Genomic DNA, 27,478 nt, shown 5'->3' on the forward strand with positions numbered 1-27,478 from the left:
CCAACCAAGCTATTATTCGCAATTTGAAAAAAAGTGGAGTTAATCGGATTGGCATCTGAGCGTCTCATAAGTATTTCATAAAACTGCATGCACAGAATACTACTACAATTTCACTTGTATACATTTATGTTCTTTCTTGTTTCCAAGGACGATGATTGTAGAATCGTACAACGACATATTATTCTTATTGTAAAAGGTTTAAAATGAAATAAAACAACATCCTCGACGACGTTACATACAACTTCTACATCATCAAGTCTGGACCAGAATAAGGTACGTGATAATACCATATAATAATGACTTTCGAGTAATAATAGAATTAGGAAAAATGAATAACACACACACACCATATCTCACATAACGAACTTTATATTTCCATTTCATCTCTATATTCTCTTTTCCTATTTTTTTTTATTATTGCATTAATGTAACGTTATAGTAATGTAATACCGCTATACTTAAGGGGATTGTTGCATGTGGTTCGTTTTTTAAGGAGTTTTGTATAGGCAATATTTAAGAATAAAAGCAGTAAAAGTGCAAATTGTCAAACTTATGTAGTTGTGTTGATGGTAATAAAATAACTATATCTAATCAATAAATCAAAATTCCCCCGAAAAAAAAAATATGTAAATCTCGCATAATGCCAGGGTAACATTATTTTTTTAGTTATTATAAACTTAATTTTAATTGTTAAATTATTACTAGTCAACAGACGGCATGGCAAATATAAATTCAAAAAAACCGTTTGACACACTTAAACCGAACGGCCGTGTTATTTATTTAGTAGACCAGTAGGTAAATCTCTGACGGATGTTGCCGAAAACTAATTAAATCGTCCAAATATTAATCTTTCTGTCTTATGGAAAAAAATTATTCCTCTTACCGTTACGAACACAAAACGACAAGCGCTAACATTAATAAACTTAGTTGGTATTTTTTTTGCATGTTTTTCTTTTTCGCCGGACAGACATTAATTACTTCAAGTGGTTTGTTTTCGTTTTATCAAATAAATAACGCTAATGCGTCTTGTTCAAATTCCGCCATTCGATCTTCACTTTCTCAAGTCGGCGAAGAAAATTAATTTGCAATGGTCATTAGTCACAAAAGGTGTTTTATATTTTCTAAAAATACATATTATATACATAACAGTATTAAATGTTTTAAATTTTGCTTTATTAATTGGGCGTTCAAAGAAAACCAAAGTGTTAAACATACTCATAGTCACGTATCTTTTGTCTCTGATCACTCATCTCTTATCTCTTATCACTTGTCTCTTATCTCTAACCGGAAGTAAAAGTGTGCCGCAAAAATGGTGACATGAATTTTCTTGTATCCAGCCCAATAAAATAACATATCCGTGTTAATTAGACTGTATTTAGTTTCACTCGAATGAAATATTTTATGAAATTTTAGAACCCTATTTATGATAGGGATACTTGTATACCGTTTCTATAGTTTTGATCAACTATAAAAAAAAACTGTTGTTACAGTATTATGAATGTATATTCCTATATTTCATAATATTCATATAGGAATAATAATTTTAATAAATATTATAATAGTACGCTGTGTTGAGTTTTATTGTTTTTAAGAAGTCATGTGAACTTTTTACTCGTTATTTATCTATTGGCATATTTTTAGGATTTGGGTTTTTTTTTAAATATACATTTCTTTAAGTATCAAACGAAAATCTCCAACTAGAGTTTATTTATCAAACGTTTATACAAGTCATTCAAATGAACGTGACATCTTCTTATTAGGCATATCATCGACTAATAATAATTAAATTGTTATTATTTTTTTTTTTGGCGGAAATGAGTCTCAGTCGGAGGCACGAATGAGAAATCAGCTGACAGGTGATGTGAAATTATGCGGTTCTTTTTAGCAACGTCTCGACGGACGAACAAAAAACACAAATTGTCGTTACACTTAAGATATAATAATTTATTTTTACTAACGTTAACACCAGCTGTTGGAATATTAGAATTAACAGCTTACCTACAAAGGACAAACTACGAGAGCGTGGAAAAAGCTAGACAGTATTGGGCACATACAATACACACATACACATAATAATACATTAGTTATTGTCATAGTTTTATGATTTAACACTATTTCGATTTGTGTGTTACTGTTGTTATTATTTTTTTTTTTGTTCAATTACAATAATATTTTGATGGCCGAGACGACGATAGAAATGTAATATAAACATAATACTGGCACGGTTTGTAGCGTTTTAAGAACGGTTTTTTTTTAAAGGGTAAATGCTTTAAATTTTGTTATTTGTCGCTAAATGAGGATACTGTCTGCGCAACAGGATATTATCCACGGCCGGCAAGAGTAGAAACTTCTTTGTTTTCAGCCCGTTGGCTTGCGTCTGGTCGGCAGCTGGTGGCGACGGGTTGGACCCTGGTTCCTCATCTGACCTCCCAGGATCCTGGACGTTCCCGCTGCAAACAGATAAATAATGTAAAAAACAAAAAAAAAATCGTTTTACAAAGTAATCAAACATATTTTACAGTAGGTATACCGGTATAGTTTTAATTTCAAAGGAAGAGGTCTAGTTTTCAAAACCTAGTTATGTTATCTCTTTTTACTTATTTCATATCACTTATCTCTTATCACTTATTTCATATCACTAGATAAGTGATACTTATCACTTATTTCATATCACTTATCTCTTATCACTTATTTCATATCACTAGATAAGTGATACTTATCACTTATTTCATATCACTTATCTCTTATCTCTAACTTTAAGTGTAAATGTAACGCTAAGATGGCGACATAAATTTTCTTGTATCCAGCCCAATAACATATCCGTGTTAAAAAAACAAGCTACCGCCCCGCTTTGGTGCTAATCTGTAGATATATCAAAACTGAATAAAAGCTTTGCAAAGGCCAAGATATGCTTAAAATTGTATTCATAGTATAAAAACAGATTAGATAAAACTAAATAAACGAAACCCTCCTCAACTTAGTGCGACCACATCTTAAAAATAAAAAAATATATATACAATACATTTGATTAAAATATGTCATCAGAAAAATTGTCTATAATATACAGGTGATAACAATTAATAAATTCAGTGATGCTTAGTTTTGAAACGATAATTATTTCTCATAAAGATATTTTTTTCCACCAGAGTTGAGTTGAGAAGGGTTTTGGTCTGTTAAAATTTTCAGAAATTGCATTGCTTCAATAGGAAATGTACCATTTAGTTTTATTTTATCTGTGGTTACTAGGGTTGTTACGGTCAATGTTGTTCATCCATCTTTCCTAAAAAACCATTGCCATTAGGCAAATCGACAACATAATTAGGTATAATAATATAAATCAGACACCTGCAAGTTTTTTTTTTTTATCATAAAAATTGTTTGTTAAAATTTGTAGCATAAAAGAAAATTGACAATAGTGAGGTTAGTGTTGGTTGTGGATGTAAATTGAAATACCAACTAAATGTTTTACCTAGAAAAAAATCGGGAATTTTTAAGCAGAAATTGAAAAAGTTATAAATAAAATAAACCCTTAACCACGTGGTTAATAAGACAGAGCCGTTATTATATTTCAAACAACTTATTTTTAATTAAACATAATATAAAAAAAAACCCAGATTGAAAGTACCGTCTGTCGGCAAAATCTTTAGAAATTATTGTTCAAAATAAACTTTGCAAAATAATCGACAACAACCAATATAATGTAATTGAAGTTAATTAACATTTAAGGGATATAATAATAGTATGGGAACTTTTTGACGGAAACTCTCGGCCGAGTGAACTAAACTATGGAGTGGAGTAATTTTCATTAAGTACAAACTATGGCGATTCATCAGATTGCATTGTCTGAGATATATTTTTTTTTTTAATAATATAATAGCATAATATTGTTATCAAGTTAGAGAGTATACACCACTGTTGTGTGTCCGCGAGATTAAAGGGTGTTTTTTTTTTTTAATTACTCGACTAAAAAAATTAATTAGTTTTTGTCAAAATTAATCTGGCAGTTTTGAACGCCCTAAATGAAATAACGGCATTTTAAGATTTTCACGGTGCGCCGAGTGTGATTAATGGCGCAATCTAAACCGAAAGACCATAAAAATAATCGAATGGATTGTAATGCATCAATAATAATTATTATAAGTCAGTTCCATTAAATTTATTGGCTGCGTGGACATTATGCTACACCGAAATAGTAACAATAACGGAAATAATAAAAAAAAAAAAAACATACCGTACAAATTTCAACAATAAATTATACATATATAAATATATATATATGGATATTTTTTTACAGGAACGCTAATACCCCAATCAAAATGATTTACAGTGACAATTAATTGTACTTTTTATCGACTGGACAATGTTGTGTTGATATATTTTGCAAAACGACAGCCCACGTTAGTTTGTGGGTTCAGTTTCCAAGTGACCTACACGTTAATAATATCTATTGTATTTTTAAAACATGTTCACTGAAAAAATAATAAAATGGCAATTGAATTAAATAATATATTTACCTAAGTGGAGTCAGGAGTGAATAAGGAATGACGTTGTCACAAAACTGTGATAAGCGAAAAATCAGTTGATCGTAAACAGTGGTATTGTTATCAAAACTTTAGTAACCGATAACCTGGTAACCTAACCGTTATCAGTTGAGCGTTTCCCTTCCAAACTTCTGTTATCATTTATTCTTGACAAACGTTGTGAAAATATTTTTTGCATGTTATTTAAGGTAAGACAATTTTGATGTATTATTTTTCTTTAGTTTTAATAGAAATATCATCTAAAACGTGAGGATTTGAATATGTATAGAAAAATCAAAAGGTAATTCAAGTTTCATACGAACAAAAATGAAAATACTTTCTCTAATATCGAATATGTTAAAGTAAAATAATATTGAAATATTTAATAACCATCTCTAATAATATACAATCGTTCAATATTCAATATAAATTAAGATAATATGTCCAAAATTTAGACTAGATGTAAGCGAATATAATTATATTTTATATCCAGATAAACATAATATTCGTATTAGCTATACACTGAAAAACACAATATAACAGCAGTTATGTATAGATTTTTTAATACTACTGAACAATTTTATTGAAAACAATTAAAAACTTAAAAAGTAGTTTCCCTATTACTTTACAAGGGTTTTAAAGTGATTTTCATTATCCCGACATAGGTCATTTCTACTTGTTTTTAAAAACAGTTAAAACATGTATTTATTTATTTTTAAAAACCTGAAACTTATTCACGTTGTCCATTACACGTGTATGATTCAATTGTAACTATTAGTAAAAAGTTTAAACTATTCATTTTTCGGAAAACCAAGTTTATATAAATATAATTGTACTATCTGAATAATATAAAAAGTGTTAATATGTTTCGCTAACATATTCTATATTATAATAATATCAATATTACAATATTTAGAACAACATGCTTTTATACAGCAAACTCAAAGGAGGAAACTCTATTTTAACTTTAAACCATAATATAAATCACAACCGGTAAATGTAATATTACTAAAACAAACACACAACGGCCAATTTATCGATCGTTTTTTTTATCATAACGAAAACACGCTTTATGAGAATTGATTAAAACTAAAAAAAATTAATATTTTAAGGAACCAAAATCGTTTGGACAAACAAAACCGTATTGTTTACGAGCTTCGACGGAGTGTTCTTTATAGTTAATAAAGTTATTTTATTTTACAAATTTTTGCAACACTGAAGTTTAGTTTTTTGGACCGTTAATAATATTGCCAGTAAAATGTTGTTTTTGTAAATAATAGTACTGATTTGCATAACAACGACAAACATTTTAGTATTCATAAAATAAACACTCGGCCTAACTTGTGGTACTTTTTGAATCCCCCAAAAAATTGTTTGTTAGTCAAAAATGTTAATAACCGTATAAGCTCTCTGATAAGTCACTGCCTGATGGATCACTCTGTATAAAATATAAGTAGTGTCTATTTAATAATATTAATACATAATATAATATAAATGATTTGTGGGTTTTGCGCACAAGTCAAATCGACTTTGCGAGTAGTGTGAGTTATGAAATGGCTTGGTCGGACCGTTTTCGAATGCAGACGGATATATTTTTGGGACTTAAATGATATTACACATTTTGAATACTTGCCTCTTGCATATAACAGAACCTTAATATCGACCAAAATCCGTCTCTTAGTTATTTACGCACACATTTTAAAGCCAAACGTTTTTCCAAAATCATTTCGTCTTATCTAACGTAGCCAGATTTTCTATAAAGTGCGTTCGAAATAAATCGTATACAATAGGTTGTAGTGAAAAAAGGCTTAGGTAAGTAAAAAAAAATGCTTTAAAAATATTTTCTCGGCCCCAAGTCAAAAAAGTAATATTCAGTAAAACGGTTTAGATTTTCCATCAAAATTCGGAAATTTTCTATACTTCAGAAATGAAAATAATATAGCTTTTTAGGCAATTAAATTGGGTTTTGAAAGAATGCATACTTATATTAGTTTATAAGTGTGTATATTTAATAAATATTTATTTTGTTTTATCAATATTCACGGGTCTATGCCCAAGTTAAATCAGCATCTAAAACAGTACCTACATCAAATGATAGAACGATGAAGGCACAAGTTACTTATAATATTTAAAATTTAGAATTAAAATAAAACGACATGCATACTATATAGATATTGTATATGGTTATAACGGTCCACGTTGTTGCTTATGAGCTCTATCCAATCATAGCGATAGAATAAGCAGACATGTTTATACTGATCATCAACATGTGCACCAAACGGTTACCAAAGGGGTTCCAAACAAAATATTTATTTAAAATCATTGATTAAACATCTACTATCAGAAATACTGATAACACAATTTCGTTTGCTGTTAAGGCCACTGGAAACCGACCGTTTTTTTTAGCCAAAACACATCATTTTTTGCCCATCGCACAGGCCGAACCAACGATCCGATAAGCAATCTAAAAATAGATATGAATTTGTCATTAAGTTTACTTGAGATCGGTCAGAGTATTTTTTAAAATTTTTCATTTTAACCCTTTCCAAATTTTATTTTAAAATTTGAAATTTAATAAAATGTTCAAATGTGTTTTATGTGTAGTAGGAATAAGATATCAAAAAAGTACGCTGACCGATCTCAAGTAAACTTCATGAAAAATTCAAAGCAGTTTTCAGATTACTTATCGCATCACTGGTTCAGCCTGTGCGATGGACAAAAAATGTACTATTATATTAACTAAAATGGCTTTTACTCATAGAAAAAAAGATTTAAATTAAAAATAATACCATGAAGCTTATACAAATTAACCGGTAAATAATTGACATTTTCGAAATTTATTAAAACCCCTTTTTTCTTTAATTTTGTTTATACAAAACTCCTTAAAAATGGTCGGTATCAATTAACTTCTGAAAAACGTCCAATTTTGTGGCATTTATTTAGACCATAATGCAAAATTGACCATAAAATGAAAGAAAATGTAATTCATAACGTTTCTATATTTTTTTTATATCACAACAGTGTTGAGTAACTTAAAAGCAACTCTGGTGTACAGTGGCTAGTATGCGAACCGATGATAATTCGGGTGCTGAATACACACTTTCAGTTTCACTCAAAATGCATATAACACAACATTGCTTGCTAGTAAGCTACCGTAGAGCCGTCTTCTGCGAGTGATTCTATTTCAACGCAAATAACTATATGAACAGTATTGATTTTACACGGTATCTTGTGCTTTATACGAAATCGACGGGGACTACTTAAGGGCTGATCAAACAAGTTTGAATCCCGGCAATAGTTGAAGAGGGTGACTTAATTAGTTCTCGCCGAGACGGTCTGCAAAATTGAATCGACAACCGTGTTGTCTAAAAGCCTTTAAACTAAAAGCCTCCTCTGGGTACACAAGTCCATTATATTACATTACACTGTGGTTTCTAGATGTTATGTCCACCAAAAATTATAATATCTTCCGGGGAGACTTTGGTTTTTGTAACGAATTTAACGTATACATATGTGAGCAGTTAGGTTTTAAAAGTTGATAGAGCTCAGTTGAAATGCTGTCAAATTTTTTGAAAAAACTTAAGTGTTTCCAAGAGGAAAAACTAGAATCCTGCAATTATTCTAAGACAAAACGAGTGCCTTGTCCTTAATGAACCGGCCCTGTAGTTTGGGCGCACTTATATTTGGTGGACTCGATGACAAAATGGCGTCGAAAATGTATTGTGGACATATTATTTAGATAGTTTTTTTTATCTAAATAATATTTTTATTCGAGTAAATCAGTTATTATTCGTTATTCGAATAAAAAATGCCCAAATCTGCATACATTGCACTTATTATTTTGTTACAAAGTGTAATTTGACAAAACCCAAACTTGACTCGTTACGATTAAAGTTTGTATTAAGAAAATAGCTTAAAGGACTGGCTGCTGAAAATAAATGGAATTTTCCTGTACACTCTCGTGGAGCTCGGAATGTCGACAACATTAAACCTTAAGAACCTAGACGTTTGGAATATCGGAAGAGAGAAACAATTCGAATTGCGCACATTTTAAATATTCTTGTCGCAATTATATTTCTCGTGACACACGCTTTGGTATACGTAGGAGTTATTTCGCAGAAAATTCAAGAGTATTTTACATAAAGGTCGCAAAAAAACAAATAAACGAGGCCACGCAAGAAAAACGGGGTGAATATAATATATTATCAAAATGTCCGGAATGACATACAACGGTTATACGAGTGGTGTTTTTCGAGATTAGCAGTCGAGTTGGAGTGAAATCTGTTTTAATTCATAACATTGGTAGTTTAATAATATGTTCGCCAGTATAAGTATGGACTTAGAATTATTAATTAACATAAAAATCAAAGATAAAAACTACTTTATAGTAAAACAAAAAAACAAAATTGTAGACAAAAATGATCCAAAAATACAATAGACTCATAAACTTCATTGAACTCATCTTTACAAGATCACTCTGCTCTACGCTTGAAACCAGCACGGAAAAAAAGAAAATAATGTTATATGTTTAGCGTTGGATTGAGTTTAAATATATACAGTAAAATTATGAGGCATGATACTCCTACCCGACAACGGTCTCAAATTTAAATTTCACTTAAACTTTATCCCATCCAGTTGATTACAAAAAAACTGTTTTATTTTTAGAAATCCTATCTAATAGGTACTTAACCGGCCAAACAATTTAAAAGTACACCCACTTTCCTTTAAAATCGATAAAAACGTTTAAATATTTTACTACTTAAATCTACTTAATCTAATTTGTACGGAATATTCATTGGGTATAGTATTAACGATACACGTTGACTGATCAAATAAAATACTAAATACCCTCTCCCTTAGAAGAGGTAGAAACGTTTTCTTTATTTACCTATTTAGGTGTAGTCATAGGCCTTAAGGTTTAAAACCCCGACTGATTATCTATAGCGAGGCTATAATATTTAAGGTATTTTTTAAATTTCTAAATTCAGTTTACAAAGAAAAAAAAAATAGTGAAATCACAGTTATGTGGCATTCCATTTCCAGGTTCAAAGTTTATCTGAAAGTAGGTTGGGTAACAAAAGCAACAAAATATGTATACCAGACAGACAACACCACCTTAGTAGTCGTTACATTTAAAAAGCTTTTATGTATTTAAAATGTATTCTTTTTAGTTTTAATAATTTCTAATACCTATGCCTCGACCCCACTGTGCTGTTATTTTTTTAATAATATCTAGTTTATATTATAGGTGTACTGTGTATGATGATTGTGTTGCTCGTGTACAATTTTTTTAGCGTTGTTCCGTGAGTACATTAAATTCGCGGCTGTATGAAATTTGACTTTTGATGAAAACAACCGTCTTAGGCAAACAATGAATACCGTTACACACTACGCGGTACAAATATCATTAGTTTAAAAATGTTGGTTTTTGTTATCGACCCGGCGGGTCGAAACCTAGTTAAACACGGATAAACAATCAATCGTGGATATGTTATCTCTTATCACTTATCTCTTATTATTTAATTCTTGTCTCTTATCACATATCCCTTATCTCTACTTTCTTTTTTTCTAATCTCTAACTGAAAGTGAAAGTATAACGCGAAAATGGCTACATAAAATTTCTTGTATCCAGCCCAATAATATAATATTCATATGTTAAAACTAACTATTTTAAAACCAATACCGCCTTATTACAGATTACATAAAACCAGACGTTGCAATTCGTCGTTTACTGACAACTAAATCCCTCCTCGACTTAGATGGGACCACATTCTGGAAATTTAAACTGTTGTTCGCAATATTTTAATATAATATTATGTTAAATATGTAAAAAAAGAAGCAAATTTGCCATTTTCCACACTTTATAATGGTTTAACTGGGCCGCAACCGAAAAACGGTTATAAATTAATTACCAAAAGTGTCGTTAAAAAAAACGCAAAATAAAAAAAAATCTAATTGCGTCGAACAGACTATTTCAATAGACCATTGTTTCGGGGATTTTCCAATTGGGATGGTATATTATTATAATTATTGTAGTAAGCCTTAATTCATTAATTATTGTGGTCCCAAATCCTCCCACACAATGTCAAAAACATTTTTTCTGTAATACAATAAGTTTGTAAAATATTTGTATACAATAAAAATATATAAAACCAAAAAAAAAAAATCGTTCTCGATTAATGTTTTGGCCATTTTTAAGCGATCATTGGACAAGAATAGTAAACAGTATGAAATACATTATAATTTATAACAACCGTTTGAGGGTGTCACTCTTTTCAAATGGTTTGTACCAAAGAGACAAATTTATATTTTATTGTTTTCTAAAAAAGGTCGTTGCACCTTCCAAATGGCATTCGTTTGTAACACCTGTGACTTATTCAAAATTTATTTCACAAAAAATATAAAAAAAACCAAATCAAATAAATCCATCATAATATTTTCTATTTTACTGATGCCTGATTTATACACGCTTACATATTTTGCTTTCGAGTAAGAATTTGCACAACTCTGACTGTACAAACATTAGTAACGTTGGTCTACCAGCCTGGCCTTAGCTCAAACGACTGTAGGCGTTTAGAAATAATTTCTAATCCAAAAGGGTCCTATCACGGTCACACAACGCGGAAAGAACATGTGTTTTCTCCTGGTGTTCAAAAATAATTATTAATTATTTTTAAACGCTTACGGGTCGGTTAGGCGGTCAAATGGCGATTCAATTATAGATAAGACGTTTAACGAACGTTAAGGTCCAGCCTGAGCTCTGTATATACGATTTATGCTGTTTTTTTCCAATCCGACGAGCAAGCACCCAACCGTCTCGTTTTAACGTTATACAGCTATATATATATATATATAGTAATAACGCCATATCTGTACATGTTGTGCGATCCTAAATCTTTTACCCCAGAAATTCTGTCCAAAACACATGGCCGCAAAATCGTGTAGAAATTTTATATTATTATTATTTGACCGAAAGCATACCCCAAAAAAAATATATACAAATACAAATCCAATGTGCAACTGCTGTTTTAGTGGTACGTGACCGCAAAATAAACGCCAATATTTTTTTAATATTTTACACTCGACCTCACGTCTGTTCTCGGATCACATTTATATTACAAATGTGGTGCGTTGCCTGTTATCGTCGACCACCGGTGCCATTACCAGATGACAAGTCGGACTCTTGGTGGACTGTGTCTTCTTTAAAAATTTCACAAAATATACTGTCTACTGTGCACATTTTGATCATGGCACAACAGCCCCTAATGGTACCGAAAGTATTAGTGACATCCCTAAGGATTTAATATTTATTATATTTACACGAAATAATGTTTTACAAAAAAGTATTTTATAAACCACTTACAAACTATTTGAGACATTTCGTACACTATTGTAACTATTCGTGCAAACTACTTAAACATCAAGTTTGAAAATTATTCGAATAACTGACTCCGACCTGTCATGTGTAGGGACAAAGACTACCCAAGGGGGATTCCATACTAAACCTCTAGTTGATCCGACAAGACACCTAGTTACAAGGAAGTTTCATTTGAGAAATTTATGTAAAAATCTTATGGGAACCCGGTGTTATCGAAATTGGTTTGTTAACTCGGCCCTCAGTTGGTAAAAAATATATATATATAATAATTAAATATATTTGAAGGAAACAAATTGTTACAGCAATTATGTATCATACTTTAAGAATCAAATATAGATTAACTACGAATTATACTACAAGCACTTAAGTCTTAAATTCATATTTGAATTATATTGTAATCGCTTTATGGTAAGTTTAATTTGATTAAAAGCGTTGTCGAGCGCCGACTGAAATATTTTCTGTTAATGAGTTTTGCCAATTTGTATGGTATCTTTTTTTCTACACGTGGGGCCAACTTAAAGTTTAAGTACAATCGCATCTGAACGAGGTGCAATAAACTGTGCACATAGTTATTATGATTTTTGTTGCAGCACCTGAGGTATTTTTAGAAATCCGTCTTATGAAAAATAACTCGAGTAGGCGATAAAAGTTCCTTAAAGTTGTTAAAATATTGTTTTGATAAAGATTTGGTTCCAAGTGCGTTCCCACGCAAACGTCCGTGTAAAAATCTGTATGCAAACACATTAAAAAGTTAAATATGATTCGGCGGTATGTAAACTGAAGAAAGTTTCCTTGCCGTTCAATCATTTTACGCTTATAATTCACAAGAAGTTACTTGCGGTAAACATCATTATACTAATATTATGTGCTTACACCGTTCAGCATTAGGTGTACACGTTATTAATTTAATATTGTTTTTCTTAAAACAATACACTATAGAAACTATAGAAAAACATAAGTATATTTTAATAAGTTTTAAAAATTGTAATTTTATTTATATTTTTTATATTTTTAATGTATAAAAGTAACTACAAGTTTATTCATTTTCACATTATGCTAGTATCAATAAATTATAGTTTAACTAAATGGCTTTTAAGAAAAAGGCAATTTTTTTTTGTCTATGTGCGCCGTGTAGGGACTAGAAGTAGAGAGGGTAATATAAGTTTAAGTATGAGAGTTTTTGTGAAAAAAACCAAAGTCCAACAAATATCCAATCCAGGCAAAATTTGTTTGAGTTTATTTATATAAAAAAAAAAACATCAGTTTCTCTGTAATGTATTATGGTAAAGAAAATAATATGTATTATAATGCGTTGCTAAGTATCGACTTTTTCAACTTACCCCCCCCCCCTTCTCCCCACTGCTACTCTTCAAAGGGGCCAAATTCAAAGCTAACTTAAAAACATATAAATGTACATATAACATGACATTTTTGTGAAAACTGATGATCAATTTGTATTCAGTGATCTAAAAATAGATAGAAATTTTCTATTGTACAATCTTATAGACTAAATTTTAGGAGGTATTAAATATTAATCAAATAGTTGAAACCGTGTTGACACATAGCAACTTCCAAATTTACCACGTTCGAGGTATAATTTTCCGTCTCGTGTGTAATGTAAATATTTTCCAAAACAACAAATTACTTATTTAAAAAAAAAAAAAACTAAGTAGGTCGGTATAATATTGTGCTGTGATTTGGGCTGATCGGTCGGGCGAGTGCACCAACCGATATTGTAACTCTGGATTTATATACATACATCATATGGATACACGTACACGGCGTTTGCCCTTTTGGCTTGATGAACATTTCGTGTTTTCGGGATACGAGTAATGGGGGGGGGGGGGGAAATATGTAGGTACCTACCTGTACAACACCTCCCACGGCCCATACGGGTATTTTTTAGAAACGTCGGTGTAGTATCTTTACCGTTGTCAGAATAGCCCATACGCCATGCTAATCTGACCTTATCCCATTGACTTGGGCGCCCTTCACGCTCACGGCAGAGCATAATATAATACATTGTACATGTGCTTTCATTACAATATCTTGACCCTCGTCAAACGGCCAAAGCGCTAAGGTTTCGATAACCTTAAGACCCCGGTGAGGAAAACATCTATTGAAAACGGCTATTGAAATCTACTATTGAATCCGGCTTTACCACTCGCCGCGGTCAACGGTGATTTCATTTTCATTTAACCGAACCCTCCACCCTACAGGCCCATAAGAACCGCGCATAATGTGAATTGTCAGAAAGTAGGAGGTATTGTTTTCTTTACAACAACGTTGTATGCTCACAAAATAGAATCGCTAAACAAATTTCTTTAATTTTCATCAATCTGTTTGTTTGCTATGACTTTGTAAAGATATCACATTTCCAAAATCCAGTAGCCCGTAGAATTCATGTTTATGAAAACTGATAACCAAACACAATGAAATGTTTTGACATGATGATAGACAATAGGTTCTTATGTATATATATATATATATATATATATACTATATATTTAATGGGAAATTGCTGTGCTACTGTTGTGAAAACCAAACGAATATTGATCTTAAATGCATATCTTTAAAAGTCATAGTAAACTGACAGACTGATGAAACTAACAATTATTTCAAACGCTAACATTCTTAAAATGTTTTGCCTACATATTGAAGGATTAAAAACAATTGTTTTCTTTAAAAAAAAAAACCAAGTTCATACTTTTATTACGTGTAAAGGGGTGAAGGTAACATTTTTTTTTAGATATTGAAAAATATAGGAAAAATGTGTTTATGAAATGTTTTCCGAGAAAATAAGTTTTGGCATCGGATGGATCACTCTGAATTTCTAGTAATTGTGTAAGAAATTATTTTCTCCATCACATTAATAAAGAATTCTGAATTAAATATTGTAATATATTCTACTGACAAAATGTATTGTTCTTCTTTAGGAAAAATGACTAATTAGCAAATAATCGAATTTTGATGTCGCCAACTTAGTATTTGGTTTTCTTATATTAGCTACAGGTTTATTCATTAAAGTATAATTTTGTTTATAAGCAAATTTTCTCTTATGCATAATGTTCGACACCTGGTTATTATGCCATCGATAATATTGGCATATGAAAAATTGTTAATACTTGTTATAATAATACATTTTATTTTGTATCAAATTATGTCATTGATTCTGGGAATGCTTTGAAATGTACAAAAATATAAAAACAACTACGCCAAATACAATTTGGACTTCCGGATTCGATTTGGGGATTCTTTTTACACATTTCCAACCCTTGTGGTAACCTTTTAGGCCTAAACGTAATTCAAAGCAGTGGCAAAATATTTTTCGACTACCACAACTAACAATATTTTACAACTGCTGTATCGTTTTCAATAACAGTGACTTATTCTTCTGACACTATGAACGGCGATTGAATCACGGGTTAACAAAGTTTCACTGAATACCGACAAAAGTTCAAGACTGAACAATTCCGTTCGTGTGGTGTGTAATACACATTTATACTAATAACTAATAAAGCACTAGGCCGCCGAGTAACAGGTATACTCATATCAGTTGAAGATAACTGAACGATTGTCCAAACTCTCAGACCACTATTATGTTTAGTCTGAATTTTGTTTCGGATGACTGGAAGTGAATTGTGTCGAAAGTAGTAAATATTATGATAGCTGAGTGTTGAAAAACCTATCCGTCTTCTCCTGGATGCTGATTTTGCATGTCAAAATGTGTGCAAAAAAAAAAATAATGTCCTTAAATGTGGTTTTTTAATGGCCTTACTCGGTGTTCTCGTCGGTGTTTGTGCTGCCACACTCGGACGAACCTCGGCCGTTGCGCATGTAATAAGACGGCGCGTTCTTATACCATCCCAGCCTGGCCAAAGCCGCCAAGTGTCTCTTGCTGAACAAGTTGTTGGAGTGATACGACGACGTGGTGAACCCTCTGGGCATCCAACCGCTACGTGCCAGCGCCCCTGTCAATCAATCAGCCGGTTCACCGCACTGCCACTTGTATCGGTGTATACAACTGTAGTACTACAGTCAATGCACCAGCTCACACATTTCAAAAACACCGGCCAATCCTACTACGATCGACGCACTACCAAACACCGAACAAACGGATCACGCGATAAAGCAAAAACAAAAAAAAAAAAACAACACTAAACTACTTCACACGACTATCTAACAATAATAATAACGTAACAACACTAATAAGTGGTACTACTGACTTTTACTCGCAACCGAGTACGTACAAAACTACTGTCCTGTAGCTACCGAAAACAAAACCAATACAGTAGGGTCAATGCATGGTGGGCAAGTCACTTTCAAACGAGATTCACTACGGTCAAAGTGTAATTTTTCCCTTAATTTTTTATTAAGGTTTGCCCCTTTCCAGATCTACCTTTGTTTTAATTTTTAGACCTTAAGCCTGAAAAAGCAAAACAAACCAAATGTTACCATCCCTTCAAGCCCAAAGGACTTATGACGTTTTTTTTTTGTTTATCAACGCTATTATGTTTGAAAAATACTCCATAAAAATTTACAATCAATTTTTCTATTTAAAAAAAATAAAGTTATAGAGTTATAAGTTGAAAGATATGTAATTTTTTTGGGTGTTTTCTTGATTTTGAATTAAATAGTTATGGAAAATTACAATAAAAACACTGATGTAAAAACAACACCTTCTTAACTCCGCATCGAAGCTAATAAAATGTGTAAGTTTTTAGCTGCATTATATTATAATTCAGCAAAATTTTATCCGATAAAACATAGCAACCACATATAGACGATATATACAATTTTTATTCTGCACATTGCTACCAAAAATGACAATAATAATATAATAATTTCAATATCCGATAGCGCTTATTGACTTAATATATACATTTTTCAATAAATATTTCAAGTATTGGTGATGGGTTTTAGCTATAATCAGACCAGCGCTGAAAAATTGATTTCAAAGAAGTCTGAAACTTTTGGTCGCCATCTTTCAATTGGCTATTGTCGCGATTTTCAATAGATAATTATTCAAAAATATGCTGATCTCGTTTTCGTAGTAAAATTAAGTCCGTCTGTAGTATTATGCTGCCAGATAATATTATGGTTAACAACAATGAGAAGTAGTTGAGGTAGTTCCAGTCCAAATTCGTTTAGGGTATTAACAAAATAATTGAACTTCTATTCAAATCATAATTTCAATAGCGCAAACTTTCCGAAAGTCTGGTTGTCCTGCTCTCAAGTTCATAAGAACTTGTATATATATATATATATATATTTAAATATGAATTGCATGGAGAGTTGAGAAATCGCCGAGACCGACCTAATACAATTGTATAGAAATCGTTCATTGCTGTCTTATAAATAAAGGGACAAGGCAGGCGGAGTGAACGGAAGGCCTCTTAGCTTTCCTTGTAAAGTATATAAAAAAATCGTCACTGGATTCTTTACTTTCAGTTGAAATTCAACGGTATTGCTGCGAGTCTTTGTCAAATGTACTTCATGTAACGCGCATGCAAATACAGTTTTATTTCTACAGCACTCGAAATAATCAAAATACAATTTTATTTGCCCACGGCGATCGAATTGTAAATAAAATTGAAAAACGCATATTGCTACATATGCGTCGAGGGCGTTATTGCGAATTCTTTTCCAACTATACACAGTACTGACACCGTCGCATGCCTTTTTCAATGCGCACACGGTTGATTTATTTTTATTGTCTGTTACTATATTATGTTGTACATTTTTACCTACCTATTCGCGTACATTAATTGTTTACGCTTCACAGCGAACCGTTTGCCCTAATATCGAGTAAAAAATAAAAAAACAAGTAGTATAAAAAATAATAATGGCTTCTACAGCAAATTGTTACCAAGCCCCGTTACTGAGTCAACACTACATATATTATATAGAATGACCGATATCACTCAATATAATAATACAATATATTTAGTATTTACAGATGGATGATGTTTTCCATTCGATTTTCTCTACTAATCAAATCATAACATCAGTAGGGTCATTTGAGTTTTGAAAGGGGAGGGCGGGCGAACGTAAACCCTTCCCCAAAAAAAAATAAATGACGCCACTGAATCATAATATTAAATAATTACTGATCTCTATTGACAAACCGGATGCAACTAAATTCTAAAAGCATAGTCTAAATAAGTGCAATGAGCTTGTAAAAAGTAAATTAAACAAAACGCTATGTACAAATTGTTTGTTTGAGCTGAATTTTTCATGTTATCTCCTAATACAATGATTGTTTAATATTATTTCAATATCGAGTACTTTTGTAATTTATCATACATTTGCTCAGTTTCGGTTAACTTACTTACAAGTTCAAACGACAACAAACACTATAGTGTATGTGATTTCTACACTAATCCACCGATAAGGCATACTAAACATACTCATATACGAGTCATTTCACCGAAAGTGGTCATTTGTGTTGCCCATTTCCACAAGGAAACCCCTGAAATAGTGACAGGTCACTTGAAGTAGTACAATATTGAACAAGTATAGCAGCATTGTCTTTTAATTAATGATTTTTGGAGAAATACCATTCAATCAACTGTAAACTGTGAGGATCGCACTTTAGACATATCCCAACATTGTTACCTCAGTGGCCTGTACAATTTTGAATTTGTCGACAGAAGACACATCAGGTAAGTAATTTTATCTCAAATATAAGTTATATTAAGTCGTTATTTGGCCCCTTTTATCCGTATTATTTAAATTCAAAACAATCAAGTCTATTATTCCACGGAAATTCTGCAATTGAGCTTTCTACGATGACCTTTTTGAGGTTTGATGTGACCTTTGAAGTGACAAAGAATGGAGGAATAGATGAGAACAAAATATAAATTTTGAAAGTAACCACATTTGGCGAAATGACTCATCTACTGTACGGGGACTATTGAGCTAAACTGTCGACAGCATCCATCACTTACCCAAGTATCTCTTTTGCATGTTTTGATCTTGCGACAACAACTCGTCAATGAGGGTCTGCAACGTTTTGCTACCTTGCATGACCGGCACAAACTCCTCCGTGCTCTGGTACGAGTCACCACCGGATCTCTTGGGTTTCTGCTGTCTGTTGCGACTCCACTGGTCGGACTTGGGCGAAGCCGTGGTCGGCTGGAATCCGAACGGCAACCGGCCTTGCCGAAGCAATGATGAAATGTACCGCTTGCTCACTCTTGTCCACGGGTCATCGTCGGCCCAGTACGGCATGTTGTTGGAACGGGCCAGCGAGCCCAGAAAACGTTTACCGATGTAGTCGGCCGAAGCGGCTTCCACCGGTTTGATGATGTCCTCCTCGCGCATTTCCGGCTGGAAGTAGCCCGTTTCGATCAGGTACCGGATGTGATCCAGTGACACCACGCCTTGGTTGTCGAACACCTCGTCCGCCATGTTGGTCAGGAACAACTCCACTTTTTCCGGGTCGTAAGTGCTGCCGAACTTGTCCAGGTACTCGTCCAGGATGGTGCGCAGATCCGACTTGAACTCGTCCCGTATGTCCGGTTCGTCCAGCGACTGCCTCTTTTGCATGTTCCTCGATTGACCGTTCAGCTCCTTTGCAAAATCAAATAAATGTTTCGTTAAATACGATTTGTTTGTCAACTCATAACTTGTTACCAGTTCATTGCCATTATTTGGTATGAATATGTCTTATGTCTATCGAAAATTTGCATGACGCTTTTGTGACACAAAGAGGAGAGGGATAGGATGTGGTGGGGATTAGGTGGACATGGGATAGTTGTCGGAAAACTAAAAAGAGAATCAGCTGGTCATGAGACATGTTTAAAGCCAAAAGACATAATCGTTAACCAGGTAAAGGACGGAATACAAGAGGTGGGTAGTTTTAAAAAATACATTGTATTTTTAGGAGCTGATAGCACCTGAGTGTAGTTGGATAATAGAAGATGACTGATGGGTGGAATATAAGGAATTGAGCGTTAAGTAGTGAGCAAGGGAGACGAAAGGGTGAAGTAGCTTAAACGAAAATATTGAACTATATACGTGTGAGTTGATTAGGTCAGACAGTATAAGGAACGAGTAAATAAGAAGAAGTTTGGGAGTTGTGCCTATAGCAGAAAAGCTTAGAACACTTCGAGACGGATTAGACTTGAAGTGGTCAAATAAAACAAGCGAGCTCGAGTGTTTGACGTGTTCGCCTATGATTGGACTAAGAAGTGGATACTTATAAATAAATGCGTTTATCTGATTTAAAGATAATAAACATGTAATGAGGTCAAAATAAAAATACTATAGTAAACTCCTTGATCTGTATTATAATGTGTTTCTATGAAAGGACATAATATAACGAAAGCAGAACACTGCCGCTTCGTAATGTTTTTCCAGAACTTAACTATCGTCAAAACGAAAAAATGATCAAATTCGACCGACCGTAAGTGGCGGTTGGCGAAAACACACACAACATTATATTCCTGACAGACTAGCTACACCGCCTTGGAAGATTAATCTGGCCCACGCACGTCAACGTACCGTTTGGTCACGTCGACCGAGCAATGCATCTGTCCTGGTGTCTCTGCTATTTTCCTGTATCCGTTTTGATTCTTTGTAATTGTCAGGTAGCTGCCCGTTTTTGGCGAGAGCCGCCAGATTTCTCTTGTTGAACTCGAACGGATATTCGTGCGAAATCTGTAACAATATCATAATCATTGTCAACGTTGTGCAATATATATATATATATAATATCGTAGCGAGTGCAAGTAGGAAAAAAAAAATGTAAAGAAGAAATTTCCACCATTTATCACTGACGCATCCCTGACCGCGTCAAGTCGGAAAGCTAATAACGTTTTGGGATAGGAGAGGTGGGAGGGGTCGATGAAAAAGTCTTCTTAGAATGTTATTTCGCACAAATAAGACATGTTTACGTGGGTCGTACCTCGCATACCTCGTCCGTGTGGAATTCCACAGTGTGTCATTATTTAGCTGACTAAAGGGTCGGTTTTCCGGTAGCCGAAGCTAAGAGTTATGTATCATGGTAATATTATGACGTATAAGGCGTTTGGATTTTGTCAAGAAAAAAATATATATATATTAATATTATAATAATATTAATCGATAGTATCAATGCGTGTAGTCGGCAAGCTCGTTTTCCATTAGCAATGAATTTTGTTTTTTAAGAAGACTGTCATCTGTAATCTGTCCCTGAACAATATAATTTATCAACGACCGGGGGCCGTCACGTTGAATTACATTCCGGTTTTGAGCAGTCAGTTTGTTATGCTTTAAAGAAGAGACGATTCAACAGAATAATATAATAACGATAAATAATAACAGCAGCTCGTTAAGGTATTCCGTCAATGTTGTTTGATGAAGGGTTTAAGTGGAATCCGCGGCGAAGGGCGGTTCAGAGAATAAGGAAAAGCTTAGTTGAGGATTATTCAGATACAAAAATTTACTGCTACGGCAATAGTATTAAGGGATATTTATATTATATTAATATTAGTATTAATAAAATGTTTATCTTTATTCCTTTTACATAAAACAATTAGCATGCATCTTAACTTAGAAGATATTAGACTTTTTTTATATATATTTTTTTATAATTCTGTTGTTATTAGTTGGGACAAATTTAGTATATTTTTACAAAAACTATTCCAACAGACTACTGTAGAATGTATTTATATTTTGTTGGTCGGTCAACAATTGTGGGGTAGGTATTTATAAAACCGCTCATTTCTGTTTTGCACTTGTGATTGAGTGGAACAAGCTCTTTTGTAGTAGCCGGTTGATTGAATTTAAGATGGTCGAGTTATCCTCAATTAAATGGCCGAAAGCAAATAGATTACTAACCGCAATAATTGTAGTTTAAATCACAGACCGGACGGTTTCCTCAAAGTAACGTTTGTCCGTTAAGTCAAAATTAATTAGGTTCTATATTATTACTACTTACTACTAGGTACTATTATAATGGTATACTATGATATATTGTTTTAAATATTATTATGCGTATCGATCACCGTGCAAATTCATAGTGACATCTGTGATTATTTTTCGACAACGTCAAGTCGGATAAATTTGTTGTTTTTATTTTCGTTGATGGATTGTTATCTTTATTAGTCGGCTCATCCCATTAAGTACTCACACGGACCGACCGCAGCTGTTGTTCGACAACAGGATAGGCAGAACTACAATTTTAATCATATTTATGTGTTTAGAATTATTGTTGTTTTATCTATATTAAATATATTAATCATGCTATCTAGACATTTGCATCGAAGCGTTTATTTGAAAGCTATTTAATCACTTTAAGTTTTTTTTTTTAATTCCTCAAGACCTGTTACTTTACCCACTACGCCCCTACCCCACGGTTTTTTTTAATGGAGATAAAACGCTTTAACGATGGTTAAAATTGTTTCGACTAAAATAAAATAATTTTTTTATTCGGTTGAAAATTTCACCGGTTGCACATGCCCACCGTTAAGCTTCACATAGCCAACAAAATTCTGCCGTATATTTTGTTACCTTAATCCGTACCTACTATATATACTTGATAGCAGCCAGGCACCTGTTAGAGCATTATTATTTATCACCGCGGTTTGGCTAATAACATTTCTAGTCCGACCGCTTCCCCTGAAACGGTTTATTTTTTTATAAACCGTCGTTAATCAATCCAGGTCTGACTTAACGACCCTTCTGGATAATAGCGTGGTAATGTTTTTTTTTATAACCATAATAAATTTACTAGGATTTTTTTTTATTTCGGAGCCAAGTTTCTAATCATATAGTTAAGTGTAAACACAGTATATAGAGGTGTAATATCATATAATAACGCCGTGCACTCAGCAACGAAGTAATCAAGTAGGCAGCGACAATGTGACCACTTTAAATAAAAATAAACACTTTTTTCTAGGTTTTTAAACACTACACAGTGTAATCCTTGCTTCATATTATTATGACTTACTTGGGATAGATTCCAATTTAGACACCCACTAAATCACGAATTGAGGAAATCTCATTAATTATTTGATCTGATATTTTATGACTGAAATTTATTTTACTTTTGAGACTTACAAAAAGATATTTTTTGTTATTTATGTGAAGGATTGAAACCGTTTAATTTACACCGCAATTATCAAGTCTATTGATGTTACACTAAATTAAATTAGAATCATCAACCGAAGATATGATGATAATATGTTAAGATACCAAAGTTTCACATGAGCCACAATTAAAAATATTTAATATTGAATAAGAATACATTTCTGTTTTATTACAGTGTTTTCTCTAGGCCGGTAAAAAAGTTTGGAAATCATAAACTACACAATAACAAATATAACCATAATAACAGTGCATACAAATTGCATATTGATGTTTTGCATTTTTCATTAGCAAATAATTCTAATTATGAACTTTTTTTTTTTTCAAAACGACGGTTTTTTAGAATTTCTTTTTTGGTTAATGTAATTTAATAATTTTATGCGTTTTTTCGTTCATTCGTGTTGCACAACGATAACGCCTTGTAATGGCGGCGAATAATGCTGATTTTCTATTAAAACGTCAATCTCGCCAATAATATCATGTCAGTTGCAGACGCTTTTTGAGTTTTTTTTTTTTTTGGACGGGTGAAACTTTTAATGAAACTTTCGTTGAAATTACAACGAATTCAATAGATTAATAACGGTCGTATGAACATTTTGTAAAAAAATTTAGTTTTAGTCGGATAAATATCTAATTAAATTTTAAAAATTTTTTTTATATAGTTTGAAAATACATTTTAAACGATTTCTACCTTTAAACTTAACGGTTAACGTATTATGGTATTGTTATTTGGCCGGCTGCAATAATAGAGGTTACTTATCAAAGAAATATCACAAACCCTTTCCCCTAGATGAGATGGAAACCGTCGCGGTTACATCTTTAAGTAGATTATTCTGTTTTTAATATAGAGGCAAGCATTAAAATTGAAACAACTTGGTTTTATAACCGAGAATGTATAGTATTGTAAACATAAAACTGTTACTGTTTTTACTGTACTTTTCCGTATTGCTGAACGAGTAGGTACTAAACTCTTTACCGGTGTGTTTTGATCGGATTAATATCGAATCATCGATTACACAATATTATGTTGTTTCTAGATTGTCTGAGAATGACATTTTTCCATTATATATATTAATATAAGTCGAATGATGTTTTATGTCCAATACACCAAGCCCGGAATGTTTTATCGGTGAAAAATCACATCAAAGCCTTCGTATCAAACGCAGGCAACTGGAATGCTCTGTATTTTTCATGTTATATAACTCAATAGTATTATTATGTTTTTTATTACAACGTCCAATTACTGTAAATAATATACTTTCAACAGAGCTACCCATAAACCGATAAACTGAAACATAAGTGCTTCCTATTAACTATTAGTGATAAAAAGAAAAAAAAATAGAAAAAGCTTACCAGACAAAAAGGTATTAAACACATAAATCGTTCAATTAAAAATTACCTCAATTTGAAAATAAAGTAAAGTTGGTCTTTTGACCAAACAATAAAAAGTGTTATTTTGGCATTATACTATATTATCTTATTTTCCGTCATTTAATAATGATAATAATATTATTATTGCAATAAGCTGTTTTCGTCTCACTCGAAGATTTCTAAACAAAAACACACTGGTCGTTGAAACTTATGTTCAAAGTTACTCACTTGAGTTTATGAAAGTTAATTAAACGAAGAACGCCGTTAATAATAATTATTTTCTGTTAAATTTAACCGTTCGCAAAATACAGTCTCGTTTCATTATATTATACACTTTATTAGTCTTTGTGTAGTGTTTGTATGCACTTAACTTGACAATCAAAAACACTAACGAACCCATTTAAATTGTAATTTTATTTAACAAACTTTAGCGGAACACTTAAAAATACTACTGTCGAGCAGCAGTAGAAGAGACCGTGAAAAGTGGAACGGTTTTAATCTGAATAATACAATTAAAAAACCCGTTTTCAGTTTTGATATTTATAATTTAGTTACACATGCAATTATAAAACATTTCAAACGAAATTATTAAATAGTCAAATTATTAAAATTAGAAATAAAATGTCGAGTGTTAACAAGGCTGAGTGAGTATTGAAGATTTATTTATTGACTTTGTGTAAAGTTTATGTAAAATGTTATCAACTGTGTTCAAATAATTAAAGAGTTAAATACATTTCTAGATGATATGTTTGACTGAAAAACTGTTGTTTATTTATTACTAATACATTTTGAAAACTTTAGCAAGTTAAACTTCGTTATGAAATACGCAGAAAAATTATGAATTAATTAAAACGTATAAAATACACCAAACGCTAATTTAATTATGTTGTTACTTCTAAACTACTTGTGATTACCACATCTGCACATTTGTTCATATTGAATAATAAATAAGCGTTGGTGTGAAAAACAAATTGCTAAATACTTTTGATACTTTAGTCCTGTTTCGGAATTGGACAAAATGTGATATTATAAAACGATTAACAACTAAAACAAAATATAGAACAACGTGTCAAGTTAATAAATAAAAATACAATATTTTATTAGAATAATTTAAAAATAACGATGACACAACCTGAGTGTAAACTATATTAAAAAATTGGCCTTAACTATTTTATTTTTTTAAGGGTATTAAGAAAGGTCAGTTTTTTGGATGTTTTAGACGAAAAATCCCCTACAAAATGTTGACCCTACTTGGATGGTCTGATTTCGATTCTGGAAAGGTATTGGGAGTTCTTTTGCTACTTTATTAAGTTATTTTGGAAATGGATATTATGTTTTTTTGTAAAAAAAACTGAAATTTTTTCAATGAAAATTGGTTTCTAACATAACCCAGCAAAGAGGACAACGACTTGTGGTTATTTTAATGAATTACAGTTGGGCTAGCTAAAGTATCACATATGCAGCGAATACATTTTTTACCACCAAAATGGCTTTTACTCATAGAAAAAAATGTATTTATATATGTCAAAGGCCTATACAAATTATTCTAAAAATAAATGGAGATGGTCGAAATTTATTAAAAAAAACTTTTTTCTTAAATGTTTTCCATATAAAATTCCGTTCAATCTTTCTCTATATTTGTTTAATGCAAATTAACCCAAAAAGTACCACTTTAGGGAAAGAAAAAAAATAACTGTTTTTCACACACAATTTTACGGGAAAAAAATTAATTTTTTTTAAAACCATCATCACTTTACTTAGATATGCTATTCATCAAATTAATTTTTTAAGAGTTTTTATTAAAATCTTAAAAAAAAAAATTTTCTGAAATTATGAAATTAAAAATAAATGTTTTTCACGTACAATTTTACTTGTGAAAAATTCTGGAAAATATTTTTAATTTTCACGCACTATACTTATTTAAATTTGTGCGTAGCAATTTTTCAAGTTTATTTGTTAGCTGTAAGAGTTACAATTGAACACATTTTTCCTTTTCTTATAAAAAAAATAAACGAGTTACTTGACTTCTTTCATAAACGGTATTGTGTGTGCAAACCAAATCTACTTTGCCAATATATTATTTTACTACGACTATTAAAATACACAAATCATTAATGGGAACTTTTGTGTTGAAAGTAAATTAAGTTGATACATGTCGATGGTACTCACGTTTATCATGCAAGCCAGGCCGGCCAGTAACGCGATGGCCCTCATCGTTGCCGCTGGTGGTGCTGATGCGCTGTCCGTGTGCCCCAGGCGATTTACCGCGAACACTTTGAGGCGTTCCTACCGGATTCCGGCTCATTTATCTGTTGCGGGCCTCGTGCGGAGACACAAGCGCCCCCCATGGACGGCCACAATAGGGGTGAGAAAAACTACCCACGCACACCCCCGAATGCACTTCAACAAGTACACGCTTGGTGGATGTACATGACATCATATTATATTGCAGTGCATCACTCGTGCAGAGTGATGAGTTTGCCTATCAAATATTAATAATAATATATATATATAAATTAAGTGGCCTAAACGTTTTAAAGAGTAAAATGTATCTATATTAACGGCAATTTCCTTTGTGACGCAATAGTAGTCCAGCAACGAAACAAGTCTGTACTCGAACCTACAAGAATACAAGTATATGAAAATTAAGAGGAAGACAGAAACAAAAAAAAATGAAAAAAATGTTATTAGTTGCAATAATTACGATAATTTTGTATTTTTATTTTGGTTTAAATAAATTAAAATAGTTTAACGCAATAGCCTTTGTCTACATTGTACTTTGTACAATAGTATATAATGAGAAATTCTAATTTTTATGCTCGTCCATTTTAAAACATTTAATTTCCCTGCAAAAAATATAATAATAATTACAACAAAATATAAAAACTTGACATTGAAATTAATTTTTCAAGGCCGACGAGGTCTCCAGAATTTTTTTTAACATTTTTCTCACATTCAGCACACAAATAAACATAGAAAACCACTTTCAAATTGTGTTTTTCTGAAAATGACATTAAAGCTCTTTTGCCACTCACGTTAGGTTAGGTACCACCTAGAATCTCAGTCAGGGCATGCTATTGTTTTATAAGAGTATTATTGGGTTTATCGATAATCGGTTTTGGATAACTATTTTTGA

The 27,478-nt window shown here is 32.1% G+C and overlaps 1 protein-coding gene across 2 annotated transcripts; it reads right to left on the bottom strand.

The window, feature by feature from the left end:
• Positions 1-1,929: 1,929 nt before the first annotated feature.
• Positions 1,930-26,608, bottom strand: LOC126837509 (uncharacterized). 2 transcript variants are annotated; one of them, XM_050571431.1, is made up of 5 exons: positions 26,512-26,608; positions 20,407-20,562; positions 18,849-19,473; positions 15,677-15,869; positions 1,930-2,450 (listed from the first exon to the last, which is right to left on the bottom strand). In XM_050571431.1, exons 1-5 carry the CDS (start codon positions 26,554-26,556, stop codon positions 2,270-2,272), a joined length of 1,200 nt encoding a protein of 399 aa, XP_050427388.1. In that variant the 5' UTR covers positions 26,557-26,608; the 3' UTR covers positions 1,930-2,269. The 2 variants fall into 2 exon arrangements, with proteins under 2 accessions (XP_050427388.1, XP_050427389.1); XM_050571432.1 differs by lacking the exon at positions 15,677-15,869 and having other exon boundaries at positions 26,512-26,590.
• Between the last annotated feature and the right edge of the window lie 870 nt (positions 26,609-27,478).

Source organism: Adelges cooleyi, unplaced genomic scaffold, assembly GCF_023614345.1.
Source record: "Adelges cooleyi isolate 19-005CV unplaced genomic scaffold, UGA_ACOO_1.1 ACOO_flye_CR_arks_rails_tigmint_CR_PRNA_25, whole genome shotgun sequence".
Taxonomy (NCBI): Eukaryota; Metazoa; Arthropoda; class Insecta; order Hemiptera; family Adelgidae; genus Adelges; species Adelges cooleyi.